The 21,436-nt window shown below is 40.6% G+C and overlaps 1 protein-coding gene across 1 annotated transcript in view; it reads left to right on the top strand.

The window, feature by feature from the left end:
• The window catches only part of LOC114647854 (leucine-rich repeat-containing G-protein coupled receptor 6), a 440,711-nt gene that overhangs the window by 319,343 nt on the left and 99,932 nt on the right, over positions 1 to 21,436 (top strand). The window contains exon 5 of the mRNA XM_051924410.1: positions 18,085 to 18,300. Coding sequence (XP_051780370.1) covers positions 18,085 to 18,300 — 216 coding nt within the window. The remainder of the gene's footprint in view (positions 1 to 18,084; positions 18,301 to 21,436) is intronic.

Genomic DNA, 21,436 nt, shown 5'->3' with positions numbered 1-21,436 from the left:
TGACATCTTTTATTGTCTAACTGAACAGATTACAATATGCATGCTCTCGAGGCAACTCAGGCCCCATCTTCAGGCAGGTTGTAGTCAAGATAACCAATAAGAGGTGCCATTTTACTTTACTTCTTATAATAGTTAACATGGAACATCACACTACTGTTATGAGTGAGGGGAAAGATGATCATGAGATTGACCAAAGAATTGGTGTCATGGCAGTAGTTGTAGTAGACCATGGAGGTGAAGTGAGAGTTAAGTCTACAGATGAAGCTGCTCATTTACTTGTCAGTCTACACCCACATATTCACCGGTGGTCACCAGCTTTGAATGAGATCACAAATACAAATGAGCCAGAATAAGGTTCCTGTGATGGGTTACTGGGCTCACTGGCTATGATAGGGTAAAGAACTTAGCAATATGGGAGGACATCAGAGTAGAACCTCTGCTTCTCTGGCTGGAGAGGAGCCAGTTAAGGTGGTATACCATGCATGGCTCCCTGGAAAAAGACTGAGGAGCAGACCCAGAATACCTTGGAGGGACTGTAAAAATCAACAGTCCTAGGAGCCCAAGAAGGGCTGGAGGAAGTTTCTGGATATAGGAAATATAGGAAGGCTTTGTTGGCCCTAACCTACCAGGCAGAGTAAAATGGAAGATGAGGAGGATGATGTTCTACTCCAAGACTGCAGTGTTTTACAATTAGCATTGCTTAAACCCCATTTTAGCTCTGAACTTGCAAATCTTCTTTATGAAACTCTACTCTCTGTTCATTAACTTCCTCCTACAGGGTGAAAATAGAAATTTAGGTAAATTGCCAACAGTAAAAGGTTTCATTTTTAGCTACGATTCATAAATCATCCTTATATTTTAAAATAAAACCATTTTCAGAAAATCCCAAGTTATCTGACTTATCTGGAGATGCTTTTCTTGCAGATATCCATCCATAGTCATACTTGGTGAACCAGATCAACATTTGGATTTTTATTTTGCAAAAGGAGTGAATTGTAATCCACTTGATTTATGCTTTTTAAACAACTGGTTTAAGAAAAAAGGCAGAACAATAATATATATATATATATATATATATATATATATATATAATATATATATATATATATATATATATATATATATATATATATAACACATATTACCATGTGTTATCTTCTTTATCGTTTCAAAACCTCTTTCCTTAAGTCCCCATAAGTCCTCAGATGTTGATGAATCAGTATTAAAATGTAATTCATGAGACAGTGGCTGGATAGCATCAAACTGTGCATACACAGTCAGCAAATCTCCAAACTGTTTCTTATTAAAATGAATCCCCCTCCCCAAAAAAAGATTGTGTCCACATGGCGCTGATTAGAAGGAAACTGAAATCTACTGTTTAAACTTCCTATTCAGCGCGTCTCACAGAACGCTGCACACAAGCCCTCCGTCAGGACATTGGTGTAGGCTGCTGTGCCTGGGGTCCAGAAAACGCAGAGGAAGACCTTTGACCCAAATGCTCTGCCCATACATGTCCCTTGGTAGGCTCTGAAGTTATGGGGGATACAGACAGCTGGGTCAATAGGCATGTGCTGACCCTCTTAGGGGCACTCATGAAGATCAAAGCCATTCTTGTTGACACAGTGGGAACATTTATCTTCTTTGACACAAAAAAAAAGAAGAAGGGAAAAAAAAGAAATGGCTTCTTAGCATGAGCGTGGAAGGGAAAGCTCTTGGGTGACCTGAAACTTGATGGAGAACTCATGAGCTCTGCACTTAGGGTTTACACTTCTCATTTCCATTCCAACCACTAATTACTGCTTTTGAAAAGTTAAGACCTGCAGCGGGTTGGCACCCTGCCCGGGATTGGTTCCTGCCTTGTGCCCTGTGTTGGCTGGGATTGGCTCCAGCAGACCCCTGTGACCCTGTGTTCAGATTCAGTGGGTTGGAAAATGGATGGATGGTTGGAAAAGTTAAGACATATTTTTTTTAATTTACCTTTTCTTGCCTCCTTTTGTGTTTAGAGAACATGTTAATCATAAGCTTATAATCTTGTAAAAGTTTCAAAAAAGAAAGCAAACCATGGTGTGGTGTGATTAGTGAGTGTGGAAGTATTGATGGGCAGCTAAAGAAGATGGACACAAAGTCATCATAAACTGCAGTATGGACGCAATCATACCTGAAAAGCAAAAGCAAAGGTAAATAACATAACACCAAATCCAGTGAGAATATTGGCAGAGTCCGAGCAGAACCCAAGGCTCTGTGTACATTGGATTCAGCAAACATTCAGAGTTCTTATGTTTTTTTACAAATTGTTATGTTGTGGCCTTGTGCTAAAATAATTTACATTAATTTCTTCTCTCATAACTCAACACTCAATAACACAGGATTTTAGAAATTTTTGACAAACTTATTAAAAATAAAAAAACTGAAATATCTCATTGACACAAGTGTAGCCCGTTGAATTTTAGGACTGCCACAACTAATTGACTCCCCCCTTAAACAGACCTCTACTCTGTGTAGTTGAGAGACATGCAGCTAGCAAGATGGTGGGTTTGTGTCACTCAAAAAACTGAAATGTCTTTGATTGGTCAGTTAGGGCAGCTGCATCCAATTGCCTGCTGTGATGGGCGGGCTATGAGGGATGCAGCTGATTCCTGGAAATGGAGAGACAGGAAGAGGTAGAGGAAAAAAAAAGAGAGTGTGGGAAATAAAATGGAGAACAGAGTTGTAGAGCTTGTCAGTGCCCAATTTGGACGGGAAACCTGATTTGGACAACTTCATACACTGCAAAGGTATGTCATTTACGTGATCATTTTATGACATTCTTTTATGATGTGTTTTTATGATTTTAACAAGTATCCTTTAATTACCAGTAATGGCGCACCGCACAATAACATGCAGTGAATACACTTGACTTGAGCATTCCTAAGTTTCATCCTCTTTCTCTGTACGTTTAGCATCTGTTTGCTTAGAGGTTGGTGCGCTTGCTGCTTCCTGAGCAGCTGTTCTTTTCTCTGCCCTAGCAGTCCGTTTTTCTCTTCATTCGTCGGCATGTTTTCACGTTAAAACTGATTAAGTCATTGTTTGCGTTGCAATTCCTTAGTACGTTTTCCTTAACTTTTCACTTAAGCTGGCACTTAAGTCTTAAATCTGCCTCAAGAATGATTTAAGATATGAAGAGGAAGGGGAAGTGACGGCGAAGGTGGTAGGGAAGGAGAACGGTGCCCATACACATGCGGCGCACGACCGCTCTGCTGATTGCTGCTGAAAGTTGATTCAACAATAAAATAAAAATAAGGGGAGTAACCTTGGAGGTCAACTATCACCCGGAAAGTAGACGCCACGTAGTATATGTGTTCCAAATTCTAGGTCAATAGTTCAAACAGTTTGCGAGCTACAGTTGATTTAAAATCCTGGACAGACAAACAGACAGCCCTGGTAGCGTATTACATAGATTTAGCCATGGTGTCAAATATGAAGAAATATCAGAATATATTTTCAGTGAGGTGGGAAAATAATATCACTAAATCATTTGGAATGTTGATTATTTTTATTGTAACTATCAATTTTTTAATACTATAATTTTGTTAAGTTTTAAACATCATTCAAATGAGTCATATATAATTATATGCTTTTTTTTTAAAGTAACCACTATCTACTTCTATGTTGTTTATCGAAAGAGTGAATCTAGAACTAAACAAAGAGTTTTGCTATTTAAAAAGCAAACATATCATTAAAGACACAACCTGCACAGCCAACGCATTAAATACAAGATGCCGAGTGCCAGTTCTAATACGACATTCTCATCATCTGCCGAGAGAAGAGATAAACAGTCTCGTTCATTTAGGAAGACACACAAACCAAACTAATTCTTTATTGCCACAGAACAATCTTGAAATGTTACCTCATGTACAATAAACGTATGTGAACAGAATTACAATTACTTTATTAAAATAATTCATTTTACACTAACTTAAAAACAATCTTGCACAAGTGTTGTCCAAAATGGTCAGCTGCCATAAAACAGAGTAGCAGAAATAATAAATTTTTGTGCATGAGTTGTTCAAATCAAGTTTCCGGTCCAAATCGAGTAGTGATAGAGCTCAAGCAATAAAACAAAAAAGGAATAGAAGAGAAAAAAGCAGAGAAAAGCAACTTTTTAGTCAAACTTGCAAACTTTACCAGTACAGAATTAATAGCAGCATCTAAGTTTAAATTAAATAAGTAACTCGTTCACTGTTCGTATGTTTAAGTTTGTTTTACTCAGGATGCACTGCCAATTCTTTCGGTGTCTGAGCACGTTTGTCCGTATGTAACTCTGCAAAGTTTAGTTTGTCTGACTAGTGTGATCGCTCCGTGCCGGGCCAACGATACTGTGCCCTGGCCCGCTTGGAAAAGGTGGGCTCAAGCGCGATTCAGTAGCATCTGAGAACAGTGTGATCGTTAAACGTGCCCGAAACCGGAAAACAGACATGACGTCATTGAAGTCAGATAGTGTAAATCTCATTTCATTGAATGTCTTTTGTGTTTTTATTCTCACCTTACACATGAACGTGAATATAGTTGGCAAGAAAAGCTGTAAATATATCCCTCATAAATCTTCTCGTACGTGCAGCACGATTAACAGCAAAATGCTACGCCGCACACTCATTAAATCTGTAAGAGGGTAGAGTGTTATCCTGCCGTAAGTACATGACTGCAAAACAACCACAAAATGAGTAAAATCATTTTGACATGCGTGCTGTCACTCTGGGTTCAGATCTTGTTTTGACATGGTCATGATGAAAGTGTGCCCAGGCTCAAAACGTTAAGCACAGTGTGAGTTCAGGCCAGCAGGGGGAGTTGGGAGGGGGGGGAGACATTCGCACTTGGGCACAGTACAGAACAAACATTCCTAGTGTGAATACACCCTAAGATATTAATGAACAGCACAAGTGTTTTAATTTGCTGGATCATATTATTTAATAGAAGACACCACAGTGTCCCGTTTGGCACAGACAGTTTACTTGTTTCCGAAAGACTCCTGATGAGTCTTCACTGATGAGGTGCACAGAATTCTGCACCCCACATATGGAGAGATGCCGGTTGCTAAACACTCAGCCTCATATCTTTATGTGTTTGTTTGGTTTGAAATGAAGCAAATGCTGATACATGTGAAAGAAAATCAGCTACAGGAGAGGATCGATTTACAGTCATGGCCAAAATTATCGGCACCCCTGGAATTTTCCCAGAAAATGCACCATTTCTCCCAGAAAATTGTTGCAATTACAAATGTTTTTGTATATACGTGTTTATTTCCTTTATGTGCATTGGAACAACACGAAAAAACAGAAAAAAAAGCCAAATCTGACATCATGTCACACAGAACTCCAAAAATGGGCCAGACAAAGTTATTGGCACCCTTTCAAAATTGTGGGTAAATCGTTTTATTTCAAGCATATGATGCTCGTTTGAACTCACCTGTGGCAAGAAACAGGTGCTGACAATACAGCAATCACACCTGAAGCCAGTTAAAATGGAGAAAAGTTGACTCAACCTTTCTGTTGTGTGTCTGAGTGTGCCACACTAAGCATGGAGAACAGAAAGAAGAGCAGAGAATTGTCTGAGGACTTGAGAACAAAAATTGTGGAAAAATATCAACAATCTTAGGGCTACAAGTCCGTCTCCAGAGATCTTCATCTTTCTTTGTCCACTGTGCGCAACATAATCAAGAAGTTCACAACACATGGCACTGTACCTAATCTCCCTGGACGTGGACGGAAGAGAAAAATTGATAAAAGACTGCAACGAAGGATAGTCTAAATGGTGGCTAAACGGCCCCAATCAACTTCAAAACATATTCAAGATGTTCTGCAGACTCAGGGTGCAACAGTGTCAGCTTGAACTATCCGTTGACATCTGAACGAAATGAAACGCTATGGCAGGAGAACAAAGAGGACCCCACTGCTGACACAGAAACATAAAAAAGCCAGACTGGAGTTTGCCAAAATGTACATGAGGAAGCCAAAATCCTTCTGGGTGAACATCTTGTGGACAGATGAGACCAAGGTAGAGCTTTTTGGTAAAGCTCATCATTCTACTGTTTACAGAAAATGGAATGAGGCCTACAAAGAAAAGAACACAGTACCTACAGTCAAACATGGTGGAGGTTCTAAGATGTTTTGGGAATGTTTAGCTGCCTCTGGGACTGGATGCCTTGATTATGTGCAAGGCATCATGAAATCTGAAGACTACCAAAAGATATTGGGGCGCAAAGTAGGGCCCAGTGTCACAAAGCTGGGTCTGCGTCAGAGGTCATGGGTGTTCCAGCAGGACAATGACCCCAAACATACCTCTAAAAGCACCCAGAAATGGTTGAAGACAAAGCGCTGGAGAGTTCTGAAGTGGCCAGCAATGAGTCCGGATCAAAATCCGATTGAACACTTATGGAGAGATCTCAAAATTGCTGTTGGGAGAAGGCGCCCTTCAAATCTGAGAAACCTTGAGCAGTTTGCAAAAGATGAGTGGTCGGAAATTCCAGTTGAGAGGTGTAGCAAACTTGTTGATGGTTATAGGAAGCGCTTGATTTCAGTTATTTTTTCCAAAGGGCGAGCAACCAAATATTAAGTTGAGGGTACCAATAATTTTGTCCAGCCTGGTTTTTGAGTTTTGTGTGACATGATGTCAGATTTGGCTTTTTTTCTGTTTTTTTTTTGTGTTGTTCCAATGCACATAAAGGAAATAAACGTGGATATCAAAACATTTGTAATTGCAACAATTTTCTGGGAAAATTCCAGGGGTGCCGATAATTTCGGCCATGACTGTAAGTTAGTTATAAATCGAATAAATGCAGGAGAAGAAACCCAGGGCCCTTTCCCACCTTACCCTTAGGCATCAACAACAAGGTGCTTAGGAGGGAAGGGGTGTTATGCAAGCACTCCGACCCTTTGCTCTTACACTTGTAATTTGGCTCAGGCACATCCCAGTGTATTGATCACCACTGAGCTAGTTCTACACTGTGCTTGGAGTCCAGCTGTTGTAAATTGTATTTTTTGGACGTGGATAGGAAATGTTAGGACATGGTCTCACAGCTGACAACAGGTGTCAGAGCAAAAGCAACGCCATGAAATGAAAGGAGTTGCCTGCAGAGCTCAGATACAGGATTGTGTCGAGACACAGAAGTGGAGAAGGCTACAAATAAATTCTTACGGCATTGAAGATTCCCAAGTACACAGTTACCTTCATAATTTGTAAGCTTTGGAGCAACCACGACTCTTCCAGGAGTTGGCCACCTGGCCAAACTAAGCAATCGTGGGAGAAAAAGGTGACCAAAAACCCAATGGCCATTCTGGCTGAGCTCCGGAGATCCTGTGTGCAAATGAGAGAAACTTCCAGAAGGACAATTATCAGTGCAACTCTCCAGTGATATTGGCTTTATGATATAGTGGCCAGACAGAAGCCTCTCCTCCATTAAAGAGCTTTCTTACATTTTGTATGAAGGTGCATAAAGAACTCTCAAACTGTGAGACTCTCAGACTGTGAGAAACAAGATTCTCTGGTCTAACGAAACCAAGATTAATATCATTTCTGAATTAAATCAGGCATCCATTTTGTCATGTGTGCAATACCACTCCAGTGGTGAAACATGGTGGTGGCAGCATCATGTTCAGTAGCAGCGACTGGGAGACTACACAGGGTTGAAGGAAAGCTGAATCAAGCAAATTACAGAGATATCCTTAATGAAAACCTCTGGACACCAAACTGTTTGCCTCCCAATAAGACAAAGACCCAGCACAAAACAGAGACAACATAGGAGTGGCTTAGGGACATCTCTAGGTATGTCCTTGAATTGCCCAGGCAGAGTCTCTGAGGAGAGCTAAAAATAGATATCCACTGAGGGTCTCCATCCAGCCTGCCAGAACTTATGAGAATCTACTCAGAAGAATGGCCGAAAATCCCAAAATCCTGGTGTCCAAAGCTTGTTGCATCAGGTCCACGAAGACTGCAGGCTGTAATGGCCGCCAAAGGGGCTTCAACTAAATACTGACTAAAGGGTCTAAATTCTTGTTTCAGTGTGAGGAAATGTCAGTTTTTTTTATTGAACTTCCAAAATCCAGTTTTCACTTTGTCATTCCGTTGTTGAATGTTGCTTGACATGGGAAAAAAATGAACTTAAATGATTTCAGTGCAAGACTGCAACTTAGCAAATTGTGTCAAAAGTACAGCGGTCTGAATACTTTCTGAATCCACTGTGCACAAGAGCTTCTTCTTAAATCACAAAGATGTGACCATTGGGTTAATTGGAAACTCTAAGCAGGTCTTGTGTAAGAACACATGCCAGAATGTGCCCTGTGATGGACTGGCATCTCATCCTGGGGCAAGTTAGGCCCTACATCTAATAGCACATCTGGTTCAACAAAATGGATGGAGAAGTTTGCACATATACAGTTAGGTCCATAAATATTTGGAGAGACACAACTTTTTTCTAATTTTGGTTCTGTACATTACCACAATGAATTTTAAATGAAACAACTCAGATGCAGTTGAAGTGCAGACTTTCAGCTTTAATTCAGTGGGGTGAACAAAACAATTGCATAAAAATGTGAGGCAACTAAAGCATTTTTATAACACAATCCCTTCATTTCAGGGGCTCAAAAGTAATTGGACAATTGACTCAAAGGCTATTTCATGGGCAGGTGTGGGCCTTATGTAATAATCTTTAATGTGTGTTGACCGGTCAACACCGTTCTGCCAAGGAAGTAGCTTAGCAGAATAAAATGGAGAAAAAAGACCAGAAGATGGATCCAATTAAAGCACATCATAGTGCAGATGGGAAATCTAAGGGTCCAAAGCAGGAGACAGAAAATACCAAATAGCAAAGCTAAAAGAAAACCCAGAAATCAAAGTCAGAAAAACAAATAAAATGCTTTAAACAACTCCTAAGTGCTGAAATCGTGTTGCTATTATTATTTATTTATTACTTGTATTTGAATTGCTGCAAAGAATTTCAGCTCTTCCAGTTTTCTAGGCTGCTAGATTCATTTTCAACATTACTTTTTTGTTTCATCTTCAGGTAGTTAACATTTATTTGCATTTTCTTTCCCAGTGCCATTTTGTTTTTTGTATGCACTGACATTTTGTGCTGTGTTTGTCGTCATATTACTATGAGTTTGACTGCAAATGTGTGACATTATTCTTGCGATGGTTTAAAAGGTGAGTGTCGTGCGTTTCTGGGTTATCCAGGATTTGGACAAAGACCAGGAGATCTGCAAATGCGTTCTGTTTTTGGCTTCCTTCAGCTACAGTTTAGTGTTTGGTTTTTGGTCTGGCAAAATCTCAAATTTATTTTCTGGTTACAAAATTGACTCATTTCTGTTTATCTGGTCCCGGTCTGCTTTTCAAAACACTAAGAACCAGAAAAATATTTTTTTATTTTTATCCGCAATCTTGAATGCTGTGTACAATGTGCTACCAGCTTAAACACCAGCAACTGTAGTTACGTACATCAAAGGCTGAAACATCCGGAAAAGGCACTCCTGGTGACCCCACAGCAGTGGTAAAAAAATAAATAAATACCATCCAAAATGTTGGTGTGCCAAGATGTTAAAAAATAATAACATTCCTAAAACAAAACTAAATCCAAAAACAAAGTAAATGATCAAAGTCTTAGTAGTCAAAACCCCATATTTAGAAAAAGGAATGAAGAAAATCCACAACACAGATCCGTAGACCATTGCTCTAAATCATTCATCCATCCATTATCCAACCCGCTATAGCCTAACTACAGGGTCACGGGGGTCAGCTAGAGCCAATCCCAGCCAACACAGGGCACGCTCTAAATCATTCCCTGACTAAAGTTTTCTTCCTTTCTCTTTTTTACTTTTGTTTTCATATAGTTTATTTTGACACAATCATCATTACGTTTCTTTACTTTCGATGAGTTAGCCATTTTGTGTCTGTGGTTGTAATGGGGGGTGGCACGGTGGCACAGTGGTAGCGCTGCTACCTCGCAGTTAGGAGACCCGGGTTCACTTCCTGGGTCCTCCCAGCATGGAGTTTGCATGTTCTCCCCGTGTCTGTGTGGATTTCCTCCCACAGTCCAAAGGCATGCAGGTTAGGTGCATTGACGAATCTAAATTGTCTCGTGTGTGTGTGTCCTCTGGTGGGCTGGCGTCCTGCCCGGGGTTTGTTTCCTGCCTTGCACCCTGTGTTGGCTGGGATTGGCTCCAGCAGACCCCCGTGACCCTGTAGTTAGGATATAGAAGGTTGGATAATGGATGGATGGATGGATTAGAAGAGAGAAAAGCAACTTTTTAGTCAAACTCACAAACTTTACCGGTACAGAATGGATGGATGGATGGTTGTAATGAAGAACAGTCCGAAGGTTCCGCAAATTTCATCATTGAAATATAAAGATCAATGCATCAGCACTCCAGAGTCTGCTAAATCTTCCTGAAGTTCTTTTGCAGTAAAAGAGGGGTTATTATTTGCCTTTCCAGTACTCCAACAAGCTGTTCTTTCTGAAAGTCGTCTTGGTCTCCCAGAACGTCAAATTCACGTCTACTCTATGAGTCTGGCGGGAGCCCAGTCTCTTCTAAGGACTCCTTAGTTAACAACTTCTCCCTTATCTTTTGTGATTATTATTTTCGGGTTACATTTGAGTTTGACAACCTCGCTAGTCTTCTAGTTACTATCCATTGCTTATTAAATGACTCTTCTCCTGGTCATTTCATCAATTTTGTTTGCAATTTTTGTTTGACTGGTCACATTTATCCCAAGAGGTGAATAGCAAGAATATTATAGTTACTGTATGTGTAAGATACTTGAACAACAGTAACATGCTTAAAGGATTACCTGTTGGAGATTTAAAATCTCTGTTGAAGTCTCAAGGTAAAATATTTGATTGCTTCAGACCATGATGGAGAACAAGTGTGGAGCTGTGCTGATAAATAAGAGACATACAGAATCCTTAAAATGTATAGAAAACGCAGACATGGGGTTGTTTTTAGTGTAATGTAAACACTGAGGACATATTTGTTAATTCCATGCTCACAGAGTGACGATTACATAATTCCTTTCCTCTTGACTTTTTCTTTTCTTATTTTTTGTTTATTTTATTTTTATATTTAACTTACCTGAGGTAGCAGGAGAAGTGAGCAGCTTGCACATGGACCTCCTCCACCATTTGACTAAGTTGTACTGGGGATCCCTTTGCTATCAGGATGGCTGTTGGATGAGTAAAAGACGGAAATATACAAATTGCACAAGTTGATGAAACGTCTCTGAAACAGTAAACTAATTCATAATTGAAAGCGCACAGAAGATATCTCTGGTTTTTAAGAGACAAGCTTGAAAATGTGCTCATTCTCCTCAAGGGGAGATTTCAAAACTTTGTACAGAATGTTTTTTTTGTTATACTTTATTAATCCCGAAGGAAATTACTTGGTTTTTCACATACTCCTTGGGGTCAGAGCGCAGGGTCAGCCACTGTGCAGCACCCCTGGAGCAACTGAAGGTTAAGGGTCTTGCTCAAGGGCCCCGCAGAGTAGCATCTCTTTTGGCAGTGATGGGGATTCAAACCGGCAAACTTTTTTGGGATACCAGCGCAGATCCTTAGCCTCAGAGCCACCACTCTGCCTAACTAAAAGCTAAACTATCCTGACATTTTCTTGAGGAATAAGTGTGCTAAATTTCAACTAAATTGTTCCCCAAGGAACTGAGTTGTTTCATGCGGACAGACTGACATGACATTCACAATAAGCACTTTTCGCATTATTTGTGGATGCACCTAAACAGAAGCAATTTGAACTAATATGGAATGCAAAGACTGTCAATGATTGATTGTACTGTAAAGAAATTAAGTGAACAATTGGCCTGTCACTTTTCCAAAAGATGGGAATTCATGTGGGCTTTTTCAAAACTGCCTTCTCTACTCTACTACTGTATATAGTGCAGAATAGCGGAGTACCTGGGCACTCATCGACTAACTTACAATTTTGGCAACACTGGCATAGTATTGACTGGAAAAAATTGGCAAAGTATTTTGCAAAGTGACTCCTTCCTATTAAGGACTGGGAGAGCATGGGGGGTCAGGAGGTCGCTGGAAAGCGGTGTGTGGTGTTCCCAATATCTTTGTGAAAGATCTTTAGAGTCCTGGTGCTTCCTATATGGTTGCGAGACATGGACGCTATCCAGTGACCTGAGATGACGACTGGACTCCTTTGGTACTGTGTTTCTTTGGAAAATCCTTGGGTTCTGTTGGTTTGACTTTGTGTTGCTCATGGAGTCCCGAATGAGGCACATTACCTGCATTGTGAGGGAGCATCAATTACGGCACTACGGCCATGTGGCGCTTTTCCCCAAGGGTGATCTGCCTCACAGGATCCTCATTGTTGAAGACCCAACTGGCTGGTCCAGGCTAAGAGGACGCCCAGATAACACCAAATAGATGGTAATTTCCTGAGGGTGGGACTGGGCTGTGTGTCTGACTGGGGGGATCCCGACTTGTTTCATCAAGTGATGGGTGTGGCAGTGCATTATCCCCAACCTGACCTGACTTGACCGAATATGCTGGATTTGCCGCTGACCTTGTTCAGCAAATATTTTTTTTTGGAAGTTTGCTGTGCAAACTTTTTTTCCTCCGTATCCCATGATGCTTTGTATGGCTGACAACACAGGGCTGTAGCAGCCAATTATAAATGGGACAGCCTCTCAAATATATAATGCTGATGCTAGCATTGGGCTAAAAATTAGCGGAAAAGTTGCTATTACATTTAAACACCAAAGAATGTAGAATGAAACTAGAAATGTGTTACTGTGTTTGAGTCCTAAAAGTAACGTATTCTTGTATGGACCTCTATGTGACCTGTGTGTAATATGTGAGCCTACCCCTATAGCAGCGTTTCTCAACCTTTAAGTATTTGCGACCCGAGTTTTTGTAACAGTTTTAATCACGCACCCCCCTAACATTTTTTTGAAACCCTAATAAAATTTATTCCTATATTTTTTGCTGCCGATACACCGCTACACGTTTAAAATTTCCATACAAATAGCGAAATTACGCCACATATGGCAACATTCGCGCCCCCTTTTTTGTTACTTTGAGAACCGTTAGAGTTTGAAAATCGCTGCCCTATAGTAATATTACCCAGAGTGCAGTTGATGCAAACAGGAGGAAGTCAATAATAATAATTCTTTGCATTTATATAGCGCTTTTCTCACTACTCAAGCACTCAGCAATTGCAGGTTAAGGGCCTAGCTCAAGGACCCAACAGAGCAGAGTCCCTATTGGCATTCACGGGATTCGAACTGGCAACCTTCCGATTCAAGTCAAGAATCCACATTCTTTACTGTTACACTTACTTGGTAGCAGCGAGAGAGCAAAAGCATCAGGGAAATAACAAACAAACCGTACCGTTCAGTGTAAGAGAGCTGAATACCTGCTCTCGATTCTGTGGGGTGCAAACCTTAGTCAATTCATACTTCCTGCCACCCACTTTCTGCGAGAATTGTTACTGTTAGGGTGTTTAACTCCATGAGTTTTATCTCAGGTAGGCCTAGCAGTGCGGTGGTTAGCAATGCCGCCTGACAGCTCAGGTCACATTTTTGGCCACCACAATCGATTCGGAATAGTTGGCAGATGTTTCTCTAACCATCTGTGACACTTACAAGACCACTGCGTGATTATGATCCACTCCAAACTAGTTCAGAGTGTTCTTCCTCGCTGACTTCTGTGCATTTCACTGAGTGCAGCGAAGTTCCTTAAATTCTGAACTCAATACGAAGTGAAATCACTCAGGTTTTCTGAGTTGTATCTGCACTTTTGACTGTTTGTCTGACTTTTATGAGGTTGCTCGTCTGCTGAATTTGGTGAACTGAGCTGATCTGTGAAGATAATGCATGGTTTGATGTGTCCTCCGTTTCCTCATAATTGATTAAATAGCATGCAATGGGACTCTCAGTGGCTTAGAGGTATTTTGATATCACTTAACACTTGTTTGTGTCAACAGTTCTGTTCGTTAGTTGATAAGGATGATCTTCTGTCTACATGTTGCCAAGTTGGAAGTGAGATTACATCAGGGATCGGCTCTGAGCCCTTTCTTATTTGCAATGGTGATGGACAGGCTGACAGATGAGATCAGACAGGAGTCCCCATAGACTATAATGTTTGCTGATAACATTGTGATCTGTAGCGATAGTAGAGAGCAGGGTTGAGGAGACCCTGGAGAGGTGGAGATCTGCTCTAGAGAAGAGAGGAATAAAGGTCAGTAGGAATAAGACAGAATACATGTGTGTGAATGAGAGGGAGGTCAGTGGAATGATGAGGATGCAAGGAGTAGAGTTGGTGAAGGTTAATGAGTTTAATTACTTGGGATCAACAGTACAGAGTAACAGGGATTGTGGAAGAGAGGTGAAAAAGAGAGTGCAGGCGGGGTGGAATGGGTGGAGAAGAGTGTCAGGAGTAACTTGTGACAGACGGGTATCAGCAAGAGTGAAAGGGAAGGTCTACAGGACGGTAGTGAGACCAGCTATGTTATATGGGTTGGAGATGGTGGCACTGACCAGAAAGCAGGAGACAGAGGTGGAGGTGGCAGCGTTAAAGATGCTAAGATTTGCATTGGGTGTGACGAGGATGGATAGGATTAGAAATGAGGACATTAGAGGGTCAGCTCAAGTTGGACGGTTGGGAGACAAAGTCAGAGAGGCGAGGTTGCGTTGGTTTGGACATGTGCAGAGGAGAGATGCTGAGTATATTGGGAGAAGGATGCTAAGGATAGAGCTGTCAGGGAAGAGGAAAAGAGGAAGGCCTAAGAGAAGGTTTATGGATGTGGTGAGAGAGGACATGAAGGTGATGGGTGTGACAGATCAAGAGACAGACAGGAAGATATGGAAGAAGATGATCTGCTGTGGCAACCCCTAACGGGAGCAGCCGAAAGAAGAAGAAGATGCCTTTCATGCAATGACCTACAGGTGATCTCACACAAACAGAGCTCAATTTATTCTTACAAAGACACCTGAGTTTGGATCAAATTGTTGAGCACATGCAGGTGGATTCCATTCAACAGAGTGTTCAGATTTTAATGTAAATGGCTTTAGGCTGAGCTTTTTTATTGACAGTAAATGCCAAGGGTGGTGAATATTTTCAAAGTTGTATTTTTTATATCCTTGACTTTTATAATACCAAAAAAATAAAGTAATTATCGGCCAGTAAAATGTGAAATGTCCTTTTGTTAATCATTCAAACAAATCCTGTTTCAATGTTTTGAAACTTTTGGCCATAACACAGCAAATAGCAGTACCTGTCTGTGGTGACTGGGTGGGGTGAAGAGCAGGAACCCAAAAAATAATATAAGACTAAAACAAACACCTGTAGAAACAGAAGAACCCTTTATCTACACATACTTACAAGCTCTTGCCTGCCCCTAAGACGCGTACCCAGGAGACACTGCTGCTGATGTTTTAATCAGTGTAGGCATAAATCACATGCTGGGAATTTTAAGAAAGTTTTGACTCTTTAAGACACACTTTGACAAAGCTTAATTGGTATAATAAGTGCATTGCCAATGCCAAGCAGTCTCAATCAGCGCACCACAACACAGGCTTAATAACGAAAAGGACTTCACTCCAGTCACTGCTTTCTTTTCATCTTGTTTTCTTTTTTCTAATATGGAATGCTGTGCTCATAAAATAAAAATCCTGTGGCTGCAATGATGTTTAACTCTTTGTATTTCCAATATAAGGGCATGACAAACTGTAGATAATCTAACTTGCTTTAAGTAAGCTAAGCTCAGTTTAACTGCAGGTCATAGATAGATAGATAGATAGATAGATAGATAGATAGATAGATAGATAGATAGATAGATAGATAGATAGATAGATAGATAGATAGATAGATAGATAGATAGATAGATAGATAGATAGATAGATAGATAGATAATGTGGAAGGCACTATATAATAGAGAGATAGATGGATAGGTGCTATATAATCCTCGAGGTCAACAAGAACACGGGGACACAGTTGGAAACATGTCAAGGGTAAATTTAACTCAAACATTAGGAAGTTCTTCCTTGCACAGAGAACCACAGGCACATGAAATAACTGAACTGAACTGGGGTAGACAGTGAACTTCAAAACTCGATTTAGGAAGAATTAGGTGGATAAGACTGGCGAGCTTTGTTGGGTTGAATGGCTTGTTCTCGTCCAGATTGTTCTCCCTCTTCATCTTTCAGCTGCTCCCGTTAGGGGTCGTCACAGTTAATTATCTTTTAACATCTTTTCCACTCCTGGATCTTTTTCTGTCACACCCCACACACACACACACCTACATGTCTCCTCTCACCCCATCATTAAACCTCCTCTTAGGCCTTCCTCTATTCCTCAGGCCTGGCAGCTCCATTCCTGGCATCTTTCTCCCAATATAACCAGCATCTCTCCTCTGCACACGGATGGATAGATAGATAGATAGATTTGAAAGGTACTACATAATAGATAAATAGTGTAAGATAAAGGAGCTATATTGCACTGACCTGACACAGATTTACATGGGAGGCACGGGTAAAATAAAATAAACTATTTATTTTTCTTCAGCTGGTGGCCACATCTTCCCTGTAGTCCCTCCAGGCACAACACAGTCCCAAAGGACAGTAACACCAAGCACTCTTCTTTTTTCCACCACCATTCCTCTTCAGCAAGCCTTGTCCACCTCCACTCGACTCTGGCCGCTGAGTGGTGGTCACTGGCTCTCTTTTATTGGGTACCCAGAAGTGCTCCAGGTGGTTGATTATTGACATCCGGCTGCACTTTCGGGTGTGGCGAAACCAGTGCCCAAAAGGGGCCAGCCGCTCCTGTTGCAGCACCCCCTGGCGGTACCTGGGGAACCCCACAGAGCTGCACAGAACTCTAACCCCCATGAAGCTCTGGGGGAGTCCGAGGCACCACTGCAACCTAGGGAGGCTGCCATCAGGCGTCCAGGGGGAGATACTGGGCTTCCCACCCTTGTCCCCCTGGCAGATGTGGTGAAGGGGCATCCCAGCCAGCCATGGGCCCTGGCCATCTGTCACAATAGATAGATAGATAGATAGATAATATGAAAGGAACTACATGATAGATAGATAATATGAAAGGCTCTACTAGATAGATAGATAGATAGATAGATAGATAGATAGATAGATAGATAGATAGATAGATAGATAGATAGATAGATAGATAGATAGATAGATAGATAGATAATATGAAAGGCACTATATGATAGATTTCAATATGCAAGCTTTCAAGATCACCTGAAGAAGGGGCCTGAGTTGCCTCGAAAGTTTGCATATTGTGATCTTTCTAGTTAGCCAATAAAAGTTGTCATTATGCTTAACGTCTCACTGCATCCATAATGGCTAACATGTTACAACACTTTTTTTTTTGTTTTACAGAAACTCATAAATAAATAAATAAATATACACACACACTTTGGTCAGAACACACACCAGAATGACTATAAAGCAAGAGAATTCAAAAGAAATAACACATCTGACCTGGCTGTCCCAGTCCTGGTGAGGTATCGTGCAGGTATAATGATGTTGGTGTAGAGGAGCCCCCATTTGTAGAATCATTTGTTGGCTGCAAGTCCTCAGTGTTAGTGTGTCAGAGAGAGGATGTGCAGCATTGTTAATACCAACATTCAGTTTTCTTCTAGTTTTCTCCTTTGCTAGATAGATAGATAGATTGTATTTTAGAATATATCTGAACTCATCAGTACTTTTCTCTTTGATACTTGTGCCAAGGCTTATCATTGCCCCAAAGGATGGTCTTTAATGTGTCTGGACCAGAAGATTCAAGAAATAGCAGATTCTACTGGCTCTTAATAGATTCAACAAAGGCATTATGGGAATAAATGGTTTGGCTGCATAGTGCATACCTCAACATTTCCTCAAAAAAGGCTCCATGATTTTTTTCCATTGTCAGTGCGATTGAAATCGGAATCTCACACGACTGGAAACTGCCAACGCAGTCTGGGAACACAACCATATTGAAAGCATCACTGTAATCTAATTTGGCTTCTGAATACTGTATACACAGAGCTGTATGTGTAAATCCTTGATTCTATTTCTGTGCTTTTCATGATGTTTCCACAGACGCCTTGATGCCAACCTCATCAGTGATGTGCCAGAGAAGATGTTTAGCGGGCTCCGCTCCCTCCGACATTTGTGGCTGGATGACAATGCCCTCACTGAGATTCCCGTCTTTGCACTCAACAAGCTGCCAACCTTGCAGGCAATGACTCTCGCCCTGAATCATATCAGCTATATTCCTGACGGTGCCTTCTGCAACCTCTCCAGCCTTGTGGTACTGTAAGTTCATTTGATCAAATTTTCGATGACCCAGAATTTGAATATCAGTAATCATAAACTGCATTATGACAATCCATTGTTAGGGTTATGAGTTAAGTCAAAGCCTATTCTGGATGGAAAGGAGATACGGAAGTGATGCTCATTAGATAGGCTGCCCAGCTGGCACAAATCCTGGAGAACAGAGAGAACAAGGCTGCCGCAAACAGAAGGTGTGCCAGCTAGAAATCAAACTCGGGGTCGGGGGCATGGGGGGTGATAGTGCTGATCAGGAATAGCAGTCCAGTTATCTTATTTTTAAAATTCTTTGGCATAAAAATTACCAAAGGCTACAGACTGAGATAAATTTTACAATTTTCTGCCCCCTAAATTTTACTTAAATATGATTAAAGTGATATACTTTGATTCAACAAAGTTTCCAAACATTCCCAACCGAACAAATTCAATGAAAGAAAATGCCCCGAGACCTGGGCTGATGCTAGAATATTTTCTCTAAAATGGCTTAACCCTTTAGACTCAGCCCCGTTGTTTTGGACCCATCAGTGGGACTGAGAAATAGTGCAAAAAAATGCATAAAATTATTAATTTCCCCATTATCAGTACAGTGTCGTACCTTTGAAATGCCATATTAAATATCCCAATATCGAGTGGCAATGCTTTTCCTTTTTTCGGCAAAGATGGTCAAATTACCGTATCATACCAACGCCTGCCCCCAATCTGATTCTCTTGAACATCCTAATCCAGGGGTCTCCAACCTTTTTTTCCCCTGAGAGCTACTTTTCCAAAATGAAAATGGCCGAGAGCTACTCCTGTTTTCTAATGTTTATTCTTCTTATTTGTTTTGCCTGAACATTTACAAAATGTTGGTGTCCACAACTCACATATTGCATTAAAACATCACAAAAAATATTTAGTTCACCTGCAAGTGCATTTTGTATGTCTGTATGCATTCACACTATTGAATTAAAACATGAATGCTGTCAAAACAAAACAATGCAACTCCAAATACACAGATCTGACTTCTTCATTTGTCATTTTGTCACATGTCACTGTGTCACTTTATTCACAGGTCCAGTTGCATGTGTGATGTGTTTTTAGTTAGTCAGATGACTCAACAAGAGAGGCGGGTGTGTGGTGGAGTGGAGCCACTGAGGTTCGCTCTTCTGGAGTCATTTCAATGTCCGTCTGTCAGTCTTGTTCTGAACTTTGATTTCATGACATTCATGTCAGACTCACAGAGGTATGGAGACCCAAACAAAGCAGACATTTCCAGAGCTGCTTGGTGAAGATTCTTATAGTTATCAGGCTCTGCTAAGCTCCAGAAATGCTGAGAATGCTGTTGAGACTTTAACTGCACATTATTTTGAAGGTTTACTAATATATAATATCGAAAATCCAATGTCTCTCTGTCTGTCCGCTTTTCACGAGAGAACTACTTAATGGATTTAGATCGGGTTTTTATCTATAACTTGCTTGAACATTCCGGTTGATTTTGCAACTTCTCTCATTTCGCTGTGTATCACAGTTCGCTTGCAGTACCTATTTATTTGTGCGAATCCGAGATCCACGCAGCGGGCCGAGAGGAGGGGCCTTCCTCACTCACTCGCCAGCTTCGGGGCGCGGTCCTTAACTCCACTTAGCTAGCGAACGAGAGAACAATTGAATTCAACTTTGTTTGATATTTAAAATAAAGTGTTAGTTAGGTCTTGATGAGTTTGAGTCCGGATATACTCTTAAATGTATGCTACACTGAAAAGATAGATTGCAATTCAGATTATGGATCATGATTTTGTGTTAAAAGGATCGTGATATGATATTTTGGAAAGATCGCCCACCCCTAATTTGACTAATCAAGTTTCCAGATTTATGTAGGATTCATTAACCCTTTTGGTGAGCTACTTGGAAAGAGGTGGCAAGCTACCCTGTCCTAATTCAACTGGGTACGATTTCATGAACAGACTTTGATCTACATTTCATTAATATATATATTTTTTTGTAATGGCGTTTTTTGATTCTTGTATCTATTGGTGTTGTAATTTGGATGCACAGTACCAACTATATATATTATGTTCTGACAGAGTAAGATCTGCCCCTCAAAATAATTCATAGGCCAGGGGTATTCAGTATGAATATGTACCCTATGCTATGGGTACTTATTAGAAAACAGTAAACGCTGAGCAAAAGAATCCTGTTTTTTGTACTGCCTTAAAACACTGAACTAGACCATGTTACTTGTCGAAATTTCGTAACAATTTTCATGACATTTTCTCTGATGCTTTTAGAGAGTTTGGAAAAGTATTTGTTGTTTTTTTTTTAATTTTATGGATTTTATTAAAATCAAATAGCATTCCAGCAGACCCCTGTGACCCTGTGTTAGGATATAGCGGGTTGGATAATGACTGACTGACAAATAGCATTCCATACAAATAACTCAAATAAGTTTTACAAAAATAGGTTAGAAGCAAATCAACCCCCACCCCTGAGAAAGAGAGCTAGGCCAGCAGACAAAAACTTTAAGCTAGTAAAAATAAGTAAATACCATATAAACTCGAATATAAGGTGAGTTTTTCAGCACCCAAAATGTGCTGAACAACATCACCCTCGGCTTATATTCGAGTCAGGTCCCACTGCCCCCGTCCAACCCGCACGTGTTCAGTCTCTCCCTGTGCAGTGAGCGAGAGAGAAAGCATGCGAGACACACACACACACACACACACACACACACGAGAAAGATAGACACACATACACGCACGAGAGAGACCAAGTGAGAGAGATACCATATTGTTTTTGTTGACCTTCTTCTCCACTTACAGAGCTAGTTTACTGTTTTTCTTTGAAATAAATACTCAAAAACATTTAACCTACTGATGTCTCAATTAATGTATGGTAATTTTATTGGTATTTATTTTGATTATTGAAACTTACCAGTAGCTGCTGCATTTCCCACCCTACGCTTATACTTGAGTCAATAAGTTTTTCCAGTTTTTGTAGGTAAAATTAGGTACCTCGGCTTATATTCGGATCGGCTTATACTCGAGTATATACGGTAGATAAATTAATAAATGAATAAAGATAAATGGAGTAAAAGATGGGAGAGAATCTGCTTCCTCAATTTAAATGCTTATTCTAAAATGTTATT

The sequence above is a fragment of the Erpetoichthys calabaricus genome, chromosome 3, assembly GCF_900747795.2.
Source record: "Erpetoichthys calabaricus chromosome 3, fErpCal1.3, whole genome shotgun sequence".
In the NCBI taxonomy this organism is placed as follows: domain Eukaryota; kingdom Metazoa; phylum Chordata; class Cladistia; order Polypteriformes; family Polypteridae; genus Erpetoichthys; species Erpetoichthys calabaricus.
This window is presented reverse-complemented; position numbering and strand designations above follow the sequence as displayed.